General features: G+C 45.2%; 2 protein-coding genes across 10 annotated transcripts in view; one reads left to right on the forward strand and one right to left on the reverse strand.

The window, feature by feature from the left end:
- TBCD (tubulin folding cofactor D) overlaps positions 1–12,925 on the forward strand; it is a 114,652-nt gene that overhangs the window by 100,397 nt on the left and 1,330 nt on the right. Inside the window, exons 34-39 of the mRNA XM_042032715.1 lie at positions 1,214–1,335; positions 2,189–2,266; positions 7,727–7,816; positions 8,177–8,264; positions 9,816–9,925; positions 12,322–12,406. Of these exons, the coding sequence (XP_041888649.1) occupies positions 1,214–1,335; positions 2,189–2,266; positions 7,727–7,816; positions 8,177–8,264; positions 9,816–9,925; positions 12,322–12,406 (573 nt within the window). The remainder of the gene's footprint in view (positions 1–1,213; positions 1,336–2,188; positions 2,267–7,726; positions 7,817–8,176; positions 8,265–9,815; positions 9,926–12,321; positions 12,407–12,925) is intronic.
- The window catches only part of B3GNTL1 (UDP-GlcNAc:betaGal beta-1,3-N-acetylglucosaminyltransferase like 1), a 107,198-nt gene continuing 104,192 nt past the window's right edge, over positions 9,920–12,925 (reverse strand). For 8 of the 9 annotated variants that reach the window (XM_042032720.1, XM_042032717.1, XM_042032721.1 and 5 more), the window contains one exon: positions 10,851–12,600. The gene's annotated coding sequence lies outside the window, so the exon portion shown is untranslated. Of the gene's footprint in view, positions 10,608–10,850; positions 12,601–12,925 lie in introns of those variants that run through there. The other variant, XM_042032718.1, reaches the window with a different exon arrangement.

Raw genomic sequence — 12,925 nt, forward strand, 5'->3', positions numbered from 1 at the left:
CTGTTTGCAGGCTGAAGCTTCAGAAAAATAGTTGAGAGTTTTGAGCCAAGGCTAAAATGTTTGTTGTTCTTGTGTACTGATGCACCCATAGATGTTACTGATACCAGTTTGTTAGATAAAATGTTTAAATAGAGATTCTTCTCATTTGCTTTTGGGAAAACACTTGTGACGTTTCTCATACTCATCCAATATTTTGTTTTCTTTCCTTGATGAAATGGTCAGACCTCTGAGGAAAGGGGAATCCCACAGAAGCTGAGCCTGCTCCCCTATCACATGGCAGGTCCGTGTGGGAGCAGCTGGCCTGGCAAGCACAGTGGCTCCTGAGGTTTATGGAATCAGGGAGTGGTTTGGGCTGGAAGGGACCTTAAAACTCATCCTATTCCACCCCCTGCCACGGGCAGGGACACCTTCCACTATCCCAGGTTGCTCCAAGCCCCATCCAGCCTGGCCTTGGACACTTCCAGGGATGGGGCAGCCACAGCTGCTCTGGGCACCCTGTGCCAGGGCCTCCCCACCCTCACAGGGAACGATTTCTTCCCAATATCCCATCTAAAGTGTGGGGAGCTGTTGAGTGATGCTGCAGCCTGTGATGGTTCATGGCCTGTGTGACCCCATGGACTGTGTCCAGCTGAGCCTTGAGCAGCAGCACTGACCCCTCCTCTGCCATCTTGCTAAGCTGGCTCATTAGCTTAATGCAGTTAAACCAGCAGTCATTATTTCTTTCTGAGCTGTGTGTAATTTTTAACCTGACTTTGCTGGTGGTTTGTGTGGCCCAAGAGCTTTTCTGCATGGTTCAGTTCCATCAGCTGTTTAATAAATACTTGGTGAAGTGCTGGTGTCCTCTTTCACCTTCAGAGTCATAACAGTATTAATATTTGAGGTGAAGCAGGGTGATCATAGCGGTTTGAGGATGTTTTATTTTGAGAGAAAGAAAGCAATGAACCTTTAATGTGGTCTTTTGTCCTGCAGTGGCAAACTTAAAAAGGAAAAAAGAAAAACAACCCAACTTGCCTTGAAAATGGGTTAGTGAAGGTAGAAGAGCCGTGGTCCTGCTGGGTATTGTTACTGATTTATGCCCGTGGCTGCTGTTGGATGAGTGTTCCCAGTGCTGCTGTGCTCCTCAGCTGAGGGGGGACAAGGCAGTCTGTAGCCCATGTTTGTGTGTGGCAGGAGGTTTTTCCTTGTCCTTCACTGGATGTTCCTTCTGTTGCAGCTCAGATACTCTGCCCAGAGCCTGTTTGACTACATGAAGAAAATCCAGAGTGATCCCAGTGCTTTGGAGAGTTTTTGTGAGACGCTGCTGAAGGTCTTTGAGGACAACCTGCGGAATGACCGGTAATGGACTTCCTTGACTTTTTTCCCTTTAACAGCTTCTGGAAGTCAAATGTGTGGCACATGTGCTGAAATCTGCCTAGATGGGAAGTGCCCAAGGCACATGCATTTGCTTTAATAGAGCTGTTTGGTACAGCAGGACTTGTGGTAAAATGTATAACCAAGGAGTGATGGCAAAATATTTTGTGTATTCAGGTTTTAAGATCATAGAATGGTTTGGGTTACAGGGGACTCAAAGCTCATCCCATTCCAGTCCCCTGTCATGGGCAGGGACACCTTCTGCTAAACCAGGTTGGTCCAAGCCCCATTCTGGCCTTTGACACTTCCAGGGATGGGGCAGCCACAGCTTCTCTGGGCACCCTGTGCCAGGGCCTCCCCACCATCATAGGGAAGAATTTCTTCCCAATATCCCATCTAACCCTATTCTTTTTCAGTTTGAAACCATTCCCCCTTGTTCTATCACTATTGTATTTTTATTTTGTTTCTTTTCTCAAGTGTTGGAATGAAAACGTAGCCATGGTCATTCCAGCTGACATGTGCTGGTTCATTTGGTGCTGATACAGTCTGTGGAATACAGATTAATATTTTCTAATACTGTCACTTGTGTTTTCAGGACCCTGCAAATGTAAAGTGGGTGTGTTGTTAATTAGGTTTTTTTCCTTTTGGCTGGCAAGGAATGTCCTGGTTCAGCCAACACACACAAGTTACTGAGCAACCCTCCTCTGTGTAAATCAGAGTTCTAATTTACGTACGTGTAGGTACATAGGAAGTTTCTTTCTTTGCTTCTGATTAAAAATAGTACATATCTGTATGCCAAGAAGTGTATCTACCTTGTTGAATCATTTTCTTTCCTCAGGGTGTCTGTACCTCTCCTGACAATGCTGGACCAGATGCTGGCGAATGGCTGTTTTGATATGTTCACTGAGCAGGAGAAGTAAGTTGCTGGAAGTCTCTTTGGTTTATTTCCCACTGGGCAACAGGGCTCTTAAATCTTGCCCTGCCTGCTGCTGGGTGGGTGCACAGGGCTCCAAGTGTGAGTCTATATTGCCATGCTTTAATTTTCCTGAAGTGGGACAAACAGCCTTGAAAGGGTTTGATGAAATCCTTGACTCTCGTATCCATGTAGAAGTTTGTTACATGTTCATTGTTTGACAGCCAGGACATTAATCAAATGCAATTTGCATGTTTCATCTGGCATTCTTGGACCAGTATCAGATCTGTTCTTTCGTTTTCCAGCTTCCTAAATCCCTGCTGGTTGGAGTACAGGTTGTGCTGTACTGGGAGCCTTAAGCACTGGCAGTGTGCCTGTGTGATGCTGCAGAACCCTCTGTGCCTACCAGCTATGGTTCCCCTAGTCCCACTGCTTTGGTGGATATGAATATCTCCAAAGATGTTAATTAAGATTCTGATAAGAATAATGAAGAAGACATGTCCCAGAAGAAGACATGTCTTCCACCCTGAGTTTGGTCTTGTGGAAAGTGTTCAGTTTGGGAACGGGTAAACATGAGTGAGATATTCCAGTGTGAAATCTTGGGTTTTTGCAGATGTTTCACAAAAGAGTGATTTTAATTTCAGTAATATTAAAATCTATTCCACAAGCTCTCCCAGGCAGCATCTTGGCACATCTGCAGGTGTTTACAGAATTGTGCAATGTGGATCCTGTAAGCACACAGGCTGGATTGGGAATCTATTGATTCAGAATTGCTCACAGCAGATAAATCTGAAGAGCCTTCATCATTCTAAAAGTTTTGATTGAGCTTACTCTTGTCTTGAAGTGTGGGTTTAGATAGTATTTCTTAAATTGCATTTGGCAGTTCCTGTTTGAATGGGAATTTAAAGTGAGTCAAAGACAGATGGAGTGAATATTACTTGTTCAGTTTGGTAGTCGTGCCAGTGATCTGGGGCTTCCACACAGGTTCCAGTCATCTGTGCTGGGAAAGGTGAGAGATTATGGGTGGAAATTCCAGTTAAAGTCTTGTCTCCCATGTCCCAGGTCACTGAACAGAAACCAAGTGGTAGCAGCAATGCCTTTGCTGTGCGAGTGTCTCAGACTCAACCCTGTGGTGCCACTGTGATGCTTTGTGTAAAAAACCTGAACTAAAATCCAGGGCTATTAGGAGGGGAAATATTTTGAAGCTGATCCAGATGTATTTGCCTCCATTGATGAGGAAACTAAAAGAGAAAATTAATAATGAAGCAGCCAAGTGGATCATGCTCATGTCAAGAAACGCTGGCCTGGAGTGCAGAACTTGTTACCATAGAGAGCCCAGGAAGGGCAGAGCTGGGGGGAGCTGGAAGACAGCTAAAAAGATGGAGAGTTTAGTTCCTGCATGTGTCAGATCTTGGTGATGCAGGTGCTTCCTGGTGCAGAGGTGACCATGGGTGAGTTCCTGGGGGTACAGCCAGGTGAATACCCAGGGCTCTGCCACGCTCTCTGTCTGTGGATGGGTGAGCCCAGAGTTACACTGAGTGTCCTTTGGGTGTAGTTAGGGATGGATACACTCATCTGGCTCCAAGGCCTGCCTGCCTGTGCTGTTGGGTGCCACCTACTCCTTTTTGAGTAGAAAAGTCTGACTTTGGATCTGGTCTCTGGAATGGAACCATTTACTCCCTTTCCAGAGCAGCCTCCATAAAAATATGAGAAAGCACAGAGTGGGAGGGGAAAATGGAGACACTGCTTGGTGGCATGAAAAGGCCACGTGTGCCTGTAGTGTCAGGTGGTTTTATGTAGAGAGTGCCTGAAATTAGAGAGCTGAGATACATGCTTTTTTTTTTTTTTTTTTTTTCCCCTTGGGATGTTCAGCTCCCATTTAATTTCCTTCCCTCATTTTTTCACCATGTTGGGCTGAATGGAGTTTTAGCAAGGGAATTGGGATGTAGGATGTCTGGCATCAGGATTATACCTAAACCAGCCACCAAACAGGCAATTGTTGCATTGTAAAAAAGTATTTGCAAATGCATTTTGAAGTTTGAAATGGAAACTGTGCACTCTCCCACCCATTTGTTTTCTAATAAAACATCAGCAGTCCAGAATGGGTAATATCCAACAGTGCTTAATTTAACCAGGATTAGGAGCAGGATCAGTTTGACCCTTGTTGAGTGCTCCAGGTAAAACCAGTTGCCACAGGGTGTCACTCCTGCCTTGCACAGGTTGCCAGGCATATTCCTTCACACCCTACAGCTCCTACAGTTTAGAATATAAAGCTCAGTATTTCTGGTGTAGGTTTGCAGCTGAATCTCAGTGTTTGGGAAGCTCTGTGTGGCTGGGGTGTGGTCTCTGTGCAAAAGGACAAGTGAGCCCCTGGGTGTTCCTGCTCCACTGTGGTGGTTTGAGTGCTCATACTCAAGGGAGGTAGATTTGCTGTGTGTGGAACTGGCCAGCAGGGATGAGGATTGTGGGGTAAATACCTGTCCTGTGGGGTTGGAAATGAATCAGCTTTAGTGTCACCAGGGTCATCAAAAGGCTTTCAGAACTGGCTCCTCTGCTGTGCTTGGCTTAGGGAAGAGAACAGCTGTCTGGAATATTCCAGGCTGTTATTTCCTACCTGTCTGAAGGTGACATAAACCTGCTTGTCCAGCATGAGAGGTTCCCCCTCCCTTGTGCTGACAGGAATGGTTTGTATCACTACACGAAGAATGGTGCTGGGGAACTGTTCTGGGTTAAAAGTGCCCTTCTCCCACTCAGCTTGAGGTGTTTCCTCAGTCTCACAAGTTGTGCCAAGATAGGAAGGGAAGGGAGGGAAGTGGGTTGCTCTTGGCAGCAGGGCAGGTGGGTGCTGGGCTGAAGTGTTGGTGATGCTGCAGCATCACTGACCTGCTGCTCCCCCTGCCCCGTGTGCCCTCCCACCAAACAGGGCAGCAGAGGCCTCAGCTCTGTGGTCACACAGCCCAAACCCTCCTGATTCCATCCCAGAGGACAGTGGAGCTGCTCTTGTGACAGTGTAGGGAGTGTTTGCGGGCTGGGGACTGCTGGAGGCAGCGGGCACACCTTGGAACGGAGCTCTCAGAAATGCAGCAGTGCAGACTGGGCTGGTGTAAACTCACCAGTGGCTTCTCTTAAAGCACAGAGGTACCTGGCAGCTCCCTGCTGGTGGTGGGACAAGGACAGGGAGGACAGAGGAGAGCAAACCGAAGCCAAAGCTGGCACTGGAGTGTCACCGCTTGCAGCTCCTGTGGCTGCAGGGTCCTGCTGCTCCAGTGGGTGAGGGATCACCAGTGGTGCTGGGGCTGCCCAGAGCCCTGTGGATTGCTGGCTCCTCAGAAGCGTGGTAAGATGGGTCTAATACTCAGTGCCATGTAAACAGAACAGCCTTGGAAAGACAATTCAGGATCTAGTGCTTTCTGGGGTAGTAAGTAGCATTTCTCTCTTGAGTGTGTGTAGTTTACACGTTCAACAGAAGCACCCATGTATTCTGTTTTTTCTGGTGATCTTGCAGTGCTTTAAGGAAGTGTGTATCCTCACTGATCTCCAGCGGATGGTTTCCATGTATCCATGCTCCTGCAGATTATTTTTCTAAGTGATTTCACTGCTCTTGCATAACCAGCCATAGAGCAGAGAGCTGCCAGTGGCTGTTGCAGGGCGATGGCAGTGGCACTGCTGAGACCCAGCTCAGCTGGAGGAGGGACACCAGCACCTCTGGCAGTGCCACGTGTGCCCCTTTACAGACTGCAGAGAGACTTCAGACTGATCCCCTTTCCCCAGTGCTGATGCTGTTCCTGCTGGCACAGTGCCCACACAGGAGAAGGAATTTTCTCAATTTCCTTTACAGAGGCCAAGCTATTTGAGTCATTTGAGATCACACATAGGTTAGGTTTGGTTATTACAAATGTAGAGTTGGCAACCAACAGAAAGGAAAGTGCATCTGTTTTAAACACAAAATGCTGCTCATGAGGTTCCATGTTTTAAATTTATTCCAGATGCTCTTGTTCCAATTGGTCTCTTTGTTGCTCCCCTTCTCAGCGATGTCCCTGCTGTTCAACCAGTTTAAATCTCACCTAATTCACTGTATTGCCTGGCCTGTGCTGAGAGCCAGGCATGCACTGCAGGGATTGTAATCAGCTGTTTACACAGGGTCTTTGTGTAATTGGGGTGGGAGGAGGAGAAATTCCACCAAGGTAAGACAAAACAAACCTCAGCATTCAGAGAGCTCTTCCCTCACCAACCCAGACGAATCCATGTCTGTAGACACACACAGACTCATTCATACAGATGTCTGTTGTTCCCACCAGGTGGAGGATCCTTTACCTTGATTTACCCTGGTTTGTTGTTCAGTTTTTTTGACCAGGTCACTGTTTGCCAGTACGTGCCAGGATTTTGTTAAGAATTTTTCAGAAGTCATTAGAAACCACTAACTCTTGTGTGGAAAACTCTACAGAACAAGGCACATTGCCTTGACAAAACATCTTGGCACTCCTATAAACATCTTATTTTAAATGTTCTGCCCTTCAACAGATGACAGTATCCAGCTTTCTTCAGTAGGTTTTATCCATAGCTTTGAATTGTGCTAGCAAAAAATGAATGTTACTATTTTTGCTTTCTGCTTTCCATACACAGTGCAGTGAGGTTTCCAAAACATGCAGCCTAGAAGTAATTGTGCTCACTAGACAAATATGAAATAGTTTCTTTAGCATCTATGGCACTTCAGCCCTGAGTGTAGCAAGTAAAAGATTAAATAATTTGAACTGAAATAAAAGCATTAGTCCCTCTTTCCTTCTCTTTAATAGATCCTTGGAATAACTAACAGTACTTGTGTTTGTATGAGTGTCTGGGAAAGAGCTGTGAGAATCACGTTTCCCAGACTGTGTGGAAAAAGAAAAGAATTTGCTAAATATATTTAAAGATGGCTTCATGGCTTGTACACGTAATGGAACTGTAAGCCCTGTGTTTAATTACGTTGTCTGGAATCACTGAAGGAATCTGGGCTGTGAAATGGTGGAGTAGTTAAGAACAACATTCGTCCCCTTTTATGTAAAGTTTGGTTGGAGACCTTAGGGAATGACCATGACACACAGACTGAGTAACTTCTATTTGGCTGTAGGATAATGTCATTCCTGACATAGTATTTCTGATCATACCACACTGTTTAAACACAAGCCATGGCAACCCAGTTACCCTGCATGCACTGAACCTGCTTGGCTAAAAGGAGTTCACTCCTCAGCACACAGACAGTAGCAATGTAAATAATTAATAATAATAATTTCTTCCCTCCCTTATTAAAAAATGAAAGGCCCAGGAACCTGGTTGCCAAACTCTCCTGAGCTGCTGGGGGGAAGCACAAACCACCCTGCAGTGTGTCTTTCCTTGCCTTGCAATGTTAGGTTGGCATCCTGACAGCCATGTCTTTGAAATTCTGCTGAAACCTACTGCTCATCTTTTTTTCTTTCCCATTTTCAGCCATCCCTTCCCAGCGAAGTTGTTCACCCTCTGTAAAGAAGAGATCAAAAGATCCAAAGACATCCGGAAGCTTCGCTCCAGCATAGGAGTGTGAGTTAATGAAATCAATCCTTTCTCCTAGAAAGTGAAGAATATTTAACTTGCCAGATGTAAGTTAGGTCTGGTTTATGTGGAATTTAAATGGGAAAGACACACAAACACATGTGATTGAAGGTTGTCAGAGTCTCATGGTTCTGGATGGTTGAAGTGAAACATACCATCTGATAAAACTGAACAACTTTTAAGATTTTTATATTCCTAAAGATCCTTAAAGGGAATAATTTGCTTTTTCTTTGTAGAGAGCACAGCTTCCCCTCCCTGCTTTTTTCCCAATGTACATCTTCATCCTGGTCCTCAAAATGTACTTGTGCAGTTATAACACAAGATCTGCTTTTTTCTGGTATTTTCTAGGTTTTGTGGCCTGATTCAATTTCAAGGAGACATGAGAGAGAAAGTTTTCTTCCAGTTGTTTCTCCTCCTTTGCCATCCCTTTCCTGTAGTAAGTACTGAAGACTTTGCATATTATCAACACTATTCTTCACAATACTTTACAAATGAAAAATAATTTAAAGTGTATTAAAGCAGCATTCTCTTCACCAGGTATTAATGTATAGAACAGACTTTATTTCTCAAGGATCTGCTCTCTGCAGTGCTGCCTTCTGACCCAGGCTGCTGGCTGCCTGCCATGTGCCTGGCTGTGCCACATGTGCTGCCCTTCCACCTCCTGGCCTTACTGGTTAGACTGGGAGCACTGCAGGTGCCTCAGTCATTTGTTTCTGGGAAGACCTGTTCATCATTTAGTGCTGAAAGCTCCAACCAGAGAAGTTACTGTCAGTTCTGTGACATTTCTGAGAGCAGCAACACGGGAGTAGGGCTGGTTCAAGAAAAACAAAGCTTTTTTGCCAGGTGTGACAAAAGCTGGTGCAGTGCAGGAAGGTTTAGCAGACTTCTTACCTTTTTCCTGTAACTAACAGGACACAAAAATCTGAGCATGTACAAGAGATCATATGTATGATGAGATTATTTTAGTCCTTTAAAATCTGTGTTGACTTAGGAAGGCTTGGAGTTAGGTTTTTTTCATTGCACAAAACCTGGGGGCCCTGACTCTGCCAATTTGGTACTTCAGGTTTCTGTTCCATTTCCATGTTGTGTGTACTTGCTCCATGGGGAAATCCTTTGCTGAAGGGACAGGATGTAAGAAATGGAGAGAGATCTTTTCAGTTCCGTGGTTTATTGGTATTTTAACATCACAAATGTGTTTCGTTTTTTACAGATGGCTCAATTTGCTTTGGCACTGCTAGTCCAGAAATAACCCTGTAATTCCTTTGCCTTCCTTTGGCCAAGTTGGGCCCTTTCAAGTTGGGCCAGTCTCACATGTTTGAATTCATTCTCTGTGAGGGACAGAGGTGTGGCCTTCCAAAAGGGAAATACTGCACTGAGTGTAGGAGCAGGAATTCCATGAGGTGCCCACGCGAGGTCCCTTCCTGCAGGAAATCCCTGTCAGAAGCAGGAGTGGGCTCAGTGTCCACCACAACAGCCAGTATGAGGGACCAGTACCAGTAACAGCACTGGGCTCTTCCCTATGGATCAGAGCACCCAAAGGAGGCCACAAGGATGGTGAAGGGCCTTGAGGAGAAGCCGTGTGAGGAGCAGCTGAGGGTACTTGGCCTGTTCAGCTGCAGGAGACTGAGGGGAGAGCTCATCGCAGTTACAGCTTCCTTGTGAGAGGAAGAGGAGGAGCAGACACTGATCTCTCCTGTGTGGGGACCAGTGACAGGACTTGGGGAATGGCTTGAAGTTGTGTCAGGGGAGGTTTGGGTTGGATTTCAGGAAAAGGTTCCTCCCTCAGAGTGTGCTTGGGCACTGAACAGGGAGTGGTCACAGACCAAAGGCTGCTTTGGACAACACTCCCAGGCACAGAGTGTGACTCTTGGGGATGGTCCTGTGCAGGGCCAGGAGCTGGACTCGATGGTCCTGGTGGGTCCCTTCCAGCTCAGCAGCCTGGGTGGCTCTGGCTGGCTCCTGACTGTAGCTCTGGCCCTCCCCACAGATCCGGAAGACGACGGCCAGCCAGGTGTACGAGATGCTGCTCACCTACGGCGACGTGGTGGACCCGGCCATCGTGGAGCAGGCCATGACCATCCTCAGTGACACCAACTGGTGCGTGCAGTGGGAGCTGAGATAAATGTTAACGTTCATTGGAGTTAACAAAATTCAATGCCTTTGAAAGCTGGGGGGCAGGAAACCGTAAGAAGTGATACCGTAGGTTCAGCTCTTTATTGCTTCCAGGCCACAAAAGCACTGCTGCAAGGAATTCCTCTGTTCTAAAGAGCTCTCCAGGATACTGTCCCACTGGAAGGGGGATGTATAAAATCACCATTAGATAAAGTAAAATACCCATATTTTTCTAACAACATAAAAAGGGAGGAAATCTTGGAAGTTTTCCATGAACCAGAGACTGGGCCTGTGCAAACAGTCAAACTTCAACGGCACAGACAGTTTCTTGGCATTTATGAGCACTGGCAGGATTTGGGGAAAGGAAGGATCTCTGCAAGCTGGAAAACAACAGAATTAGCAGAACAGCTCAAATCTCCCATGAAATGTAATTACCCAACATGCTACAAGTGTTGTATTCAAGCAAAGATTTGGAATTGGAGCAGTTCAGATGTTTCCCAGGCATAGGATGGCCTGAATTGAACAACCCCTTCATAGAATGTAATTCAGTTTTTACCTACTCTTACCTGTACTGTTTGCTTCTTCTGAGGGCAGGGGAAGAGGGTCCTGATCTCCCTGAGCATGATCCAGTGACTTTTAGAGCAAAGGAATCATTCCATGAGCACTGCTGCAGTGACAGGAGCAGGGAAACAGGATTTTGGCACTGAATTTTCCCCTTTCTGCAAATTCTAACGTTGTGCATTATCAGCACCTGGGGAGGTTGATAAAAGGCTGCATGCCTGGGAGATTTGAGGAAATACAGAGTTTTAATTAGTTTATTAGTTTTGCTGCCTTGTTAAACATTTTTCCTTGTCATAAACCTGGGTCATGGGGCATCTGCCACAAACAGCAGTCACAGAGAACAGACAAATGTAGAAAAAGATATAATTTATTTAGTCATTATATTAATTGGCTTTTTGTCTTCATTGACATTTCATGGAAATAAATTTATCCTAGACACGCTCAAAGAACAAAAACACCTTAAGGCTGGGTGACAGAGTTGCAGGCTGACTTCTATGTACTTTCCAGTTTATTTCTATGCTTGAGCTTAAATAACTTGATATTTGTGAAAAGAAAGCTAAGTTTATCATTATGAGGGGCGGCAGCTGCTCTTTTTGTGAATTTTCCAGTGCAAAATTAGAATGAGAGTCTCAGCTTTGAAGGAGTGGTTACCAGCAATTCTGCCTGTGGTTACAATTCCTTGTTTAACTGCACGTGGAAGTTTAGGATTGTGTTGGGTGTGAGTCAGTGCATTTAAGAGCAGGCTTGCTCAGGAATTGCATAAAGAATTTGTTAACAGACCCTGTGGAACAGGAATGAGCTGAGTGCTGTCACCAAGGGATGATTCCAGGGCCAACATTCACAGTGGTACAGGGAAAGCAGTGGCAGTTCAGCTCTCTCATAAACAACTGGGTTACTAAATCAAAGCAAAATCCTTGCCCAGGAAAACACTCCAGAAAAATAAATACTCTGTTTTCACCCTGTTTCCATTTTTAGGGTGTGCCTGGCTCATTCTGGCTTGGAGCAAGCCCTGTGTACCCTGCTGCACTATGGCCATTGCTCTGAGATGAAAGACAAAGAGCTCATTTACTCAAAACTTAATTGTTTTATCTTGGTAGATTTGAGCTGTTTACAGAGGAAGAGATTTGAAGTTGTTGCTGAGTGTCAGAACGAGCTGCTTGTTTTCCTCAAGCTCTCTCAGTGCTAAAATAATTCTGAATTACCCCTAAGTATTAGCAGCAGGAAGCCAAATGAGAATTTGAAGGAATATGGTAATTACTGGGATAGATATATTTTCCTTGTTGGGACTACAGAGACTTTATCATAGAATTGTGTCATGCAGAGTTCAAACAAATTATAAATAATACATTTTGTTTAGCCACAGGAAAGTTTGCAGTAGTAAATAAGACAAATTGTTCAAAGTGTGAAAAAAACAAAGTTCAAGTTATTTCTAACCTGCCCTTTTTTGCTTTTTATCTATAGAGGGGATGGGACAGTCTTCTCCAAATCCAGTAACTAAAGAGAATAAATTAAGTGAACCTCTAATGAAAAGGGTTGTACAAAGAAGTGGGTTTTTTTTAATATAAAACTCTATAAAAGAATAGTCTTGGACATTTTAATAGCAACTGGTTACCTGTGGCAGATCTGGTGTGTATTTATGGTTTATCTGGCTTAGGATGGTACAAAAATGGTCCAGTAGTCTTCAAATGTGACCCAACAAAAACTCCTGCAATTTGAAATATGCTGAAAGGACACCCCCATTGTGATGCAGGGTGCATGGATCACTTAAGGAGTTGTAAGGATGTGTCTGAATTAACTGGAACCAACCTTTCCTCTCCCAGGGAAGCAGAACTGCCTGTGGTGAGAGAGAGACGCAACTGCCTCTGTGACCTCATGAAAGTGCCCAGACCGCAGCTGGTGCCCAAGGTGAGGTGGGAATGAGCTCCAGGGGGTGGTTTGTTCATGGAGGTGTCTGTGAGGATGTTCCCAGCCAGCTGCAGAACACGTGGGGTGGCTGGAGCTGCTGCCTGAGGCCCTTCCAGCCTGGTTCCGGAGAGCATTCCAGGCTGGCAGCGCCACATTCCAGACACAGATGTGCAGCCACTGCTCCTCTGCCCTTCCTGGGGAAAGACAGAAACTTCTCAATTTCAACAGCAAGATGATGACATGAGGTGGTGTGCAAACCACAGGATTGCAGCACTGCCTCTGTGGATGAATAGGATTAAGAAAACCATAAAGTGTGTGTGTATATATAAAAAAAAAAATGTACATTTTTATATGTTTTTGTTATGTTTTATATGTTATATTGTTGTACCTGATATATATAAAAAGTATACAAAAGAACCCATGCACAGGGAGACACATGACACATCCAGCTGTAGGTCCCACATGGTTCCAGTGCAGATAGTGTGGACTTGCCCACCAGCCCAGTGTTTCAGAATTTCA

The sequence above is a fragment of the Corvus kubaryi genome, unplaced genomic scaffold (assembly GCF_017639235.1).
Source record: "Corvus kubaryi isolate FWS band 111438036 unplaced genomic scaffold, C.kubaryi_AGA036_p1.0 37353, whole genome shotgun sequence".
Lineage (NCBI taxonomy): Eukaryota > Metazoa > Chordata > Aves > Passeriformes > Corvidae > Corvus > Corvus kubaryi.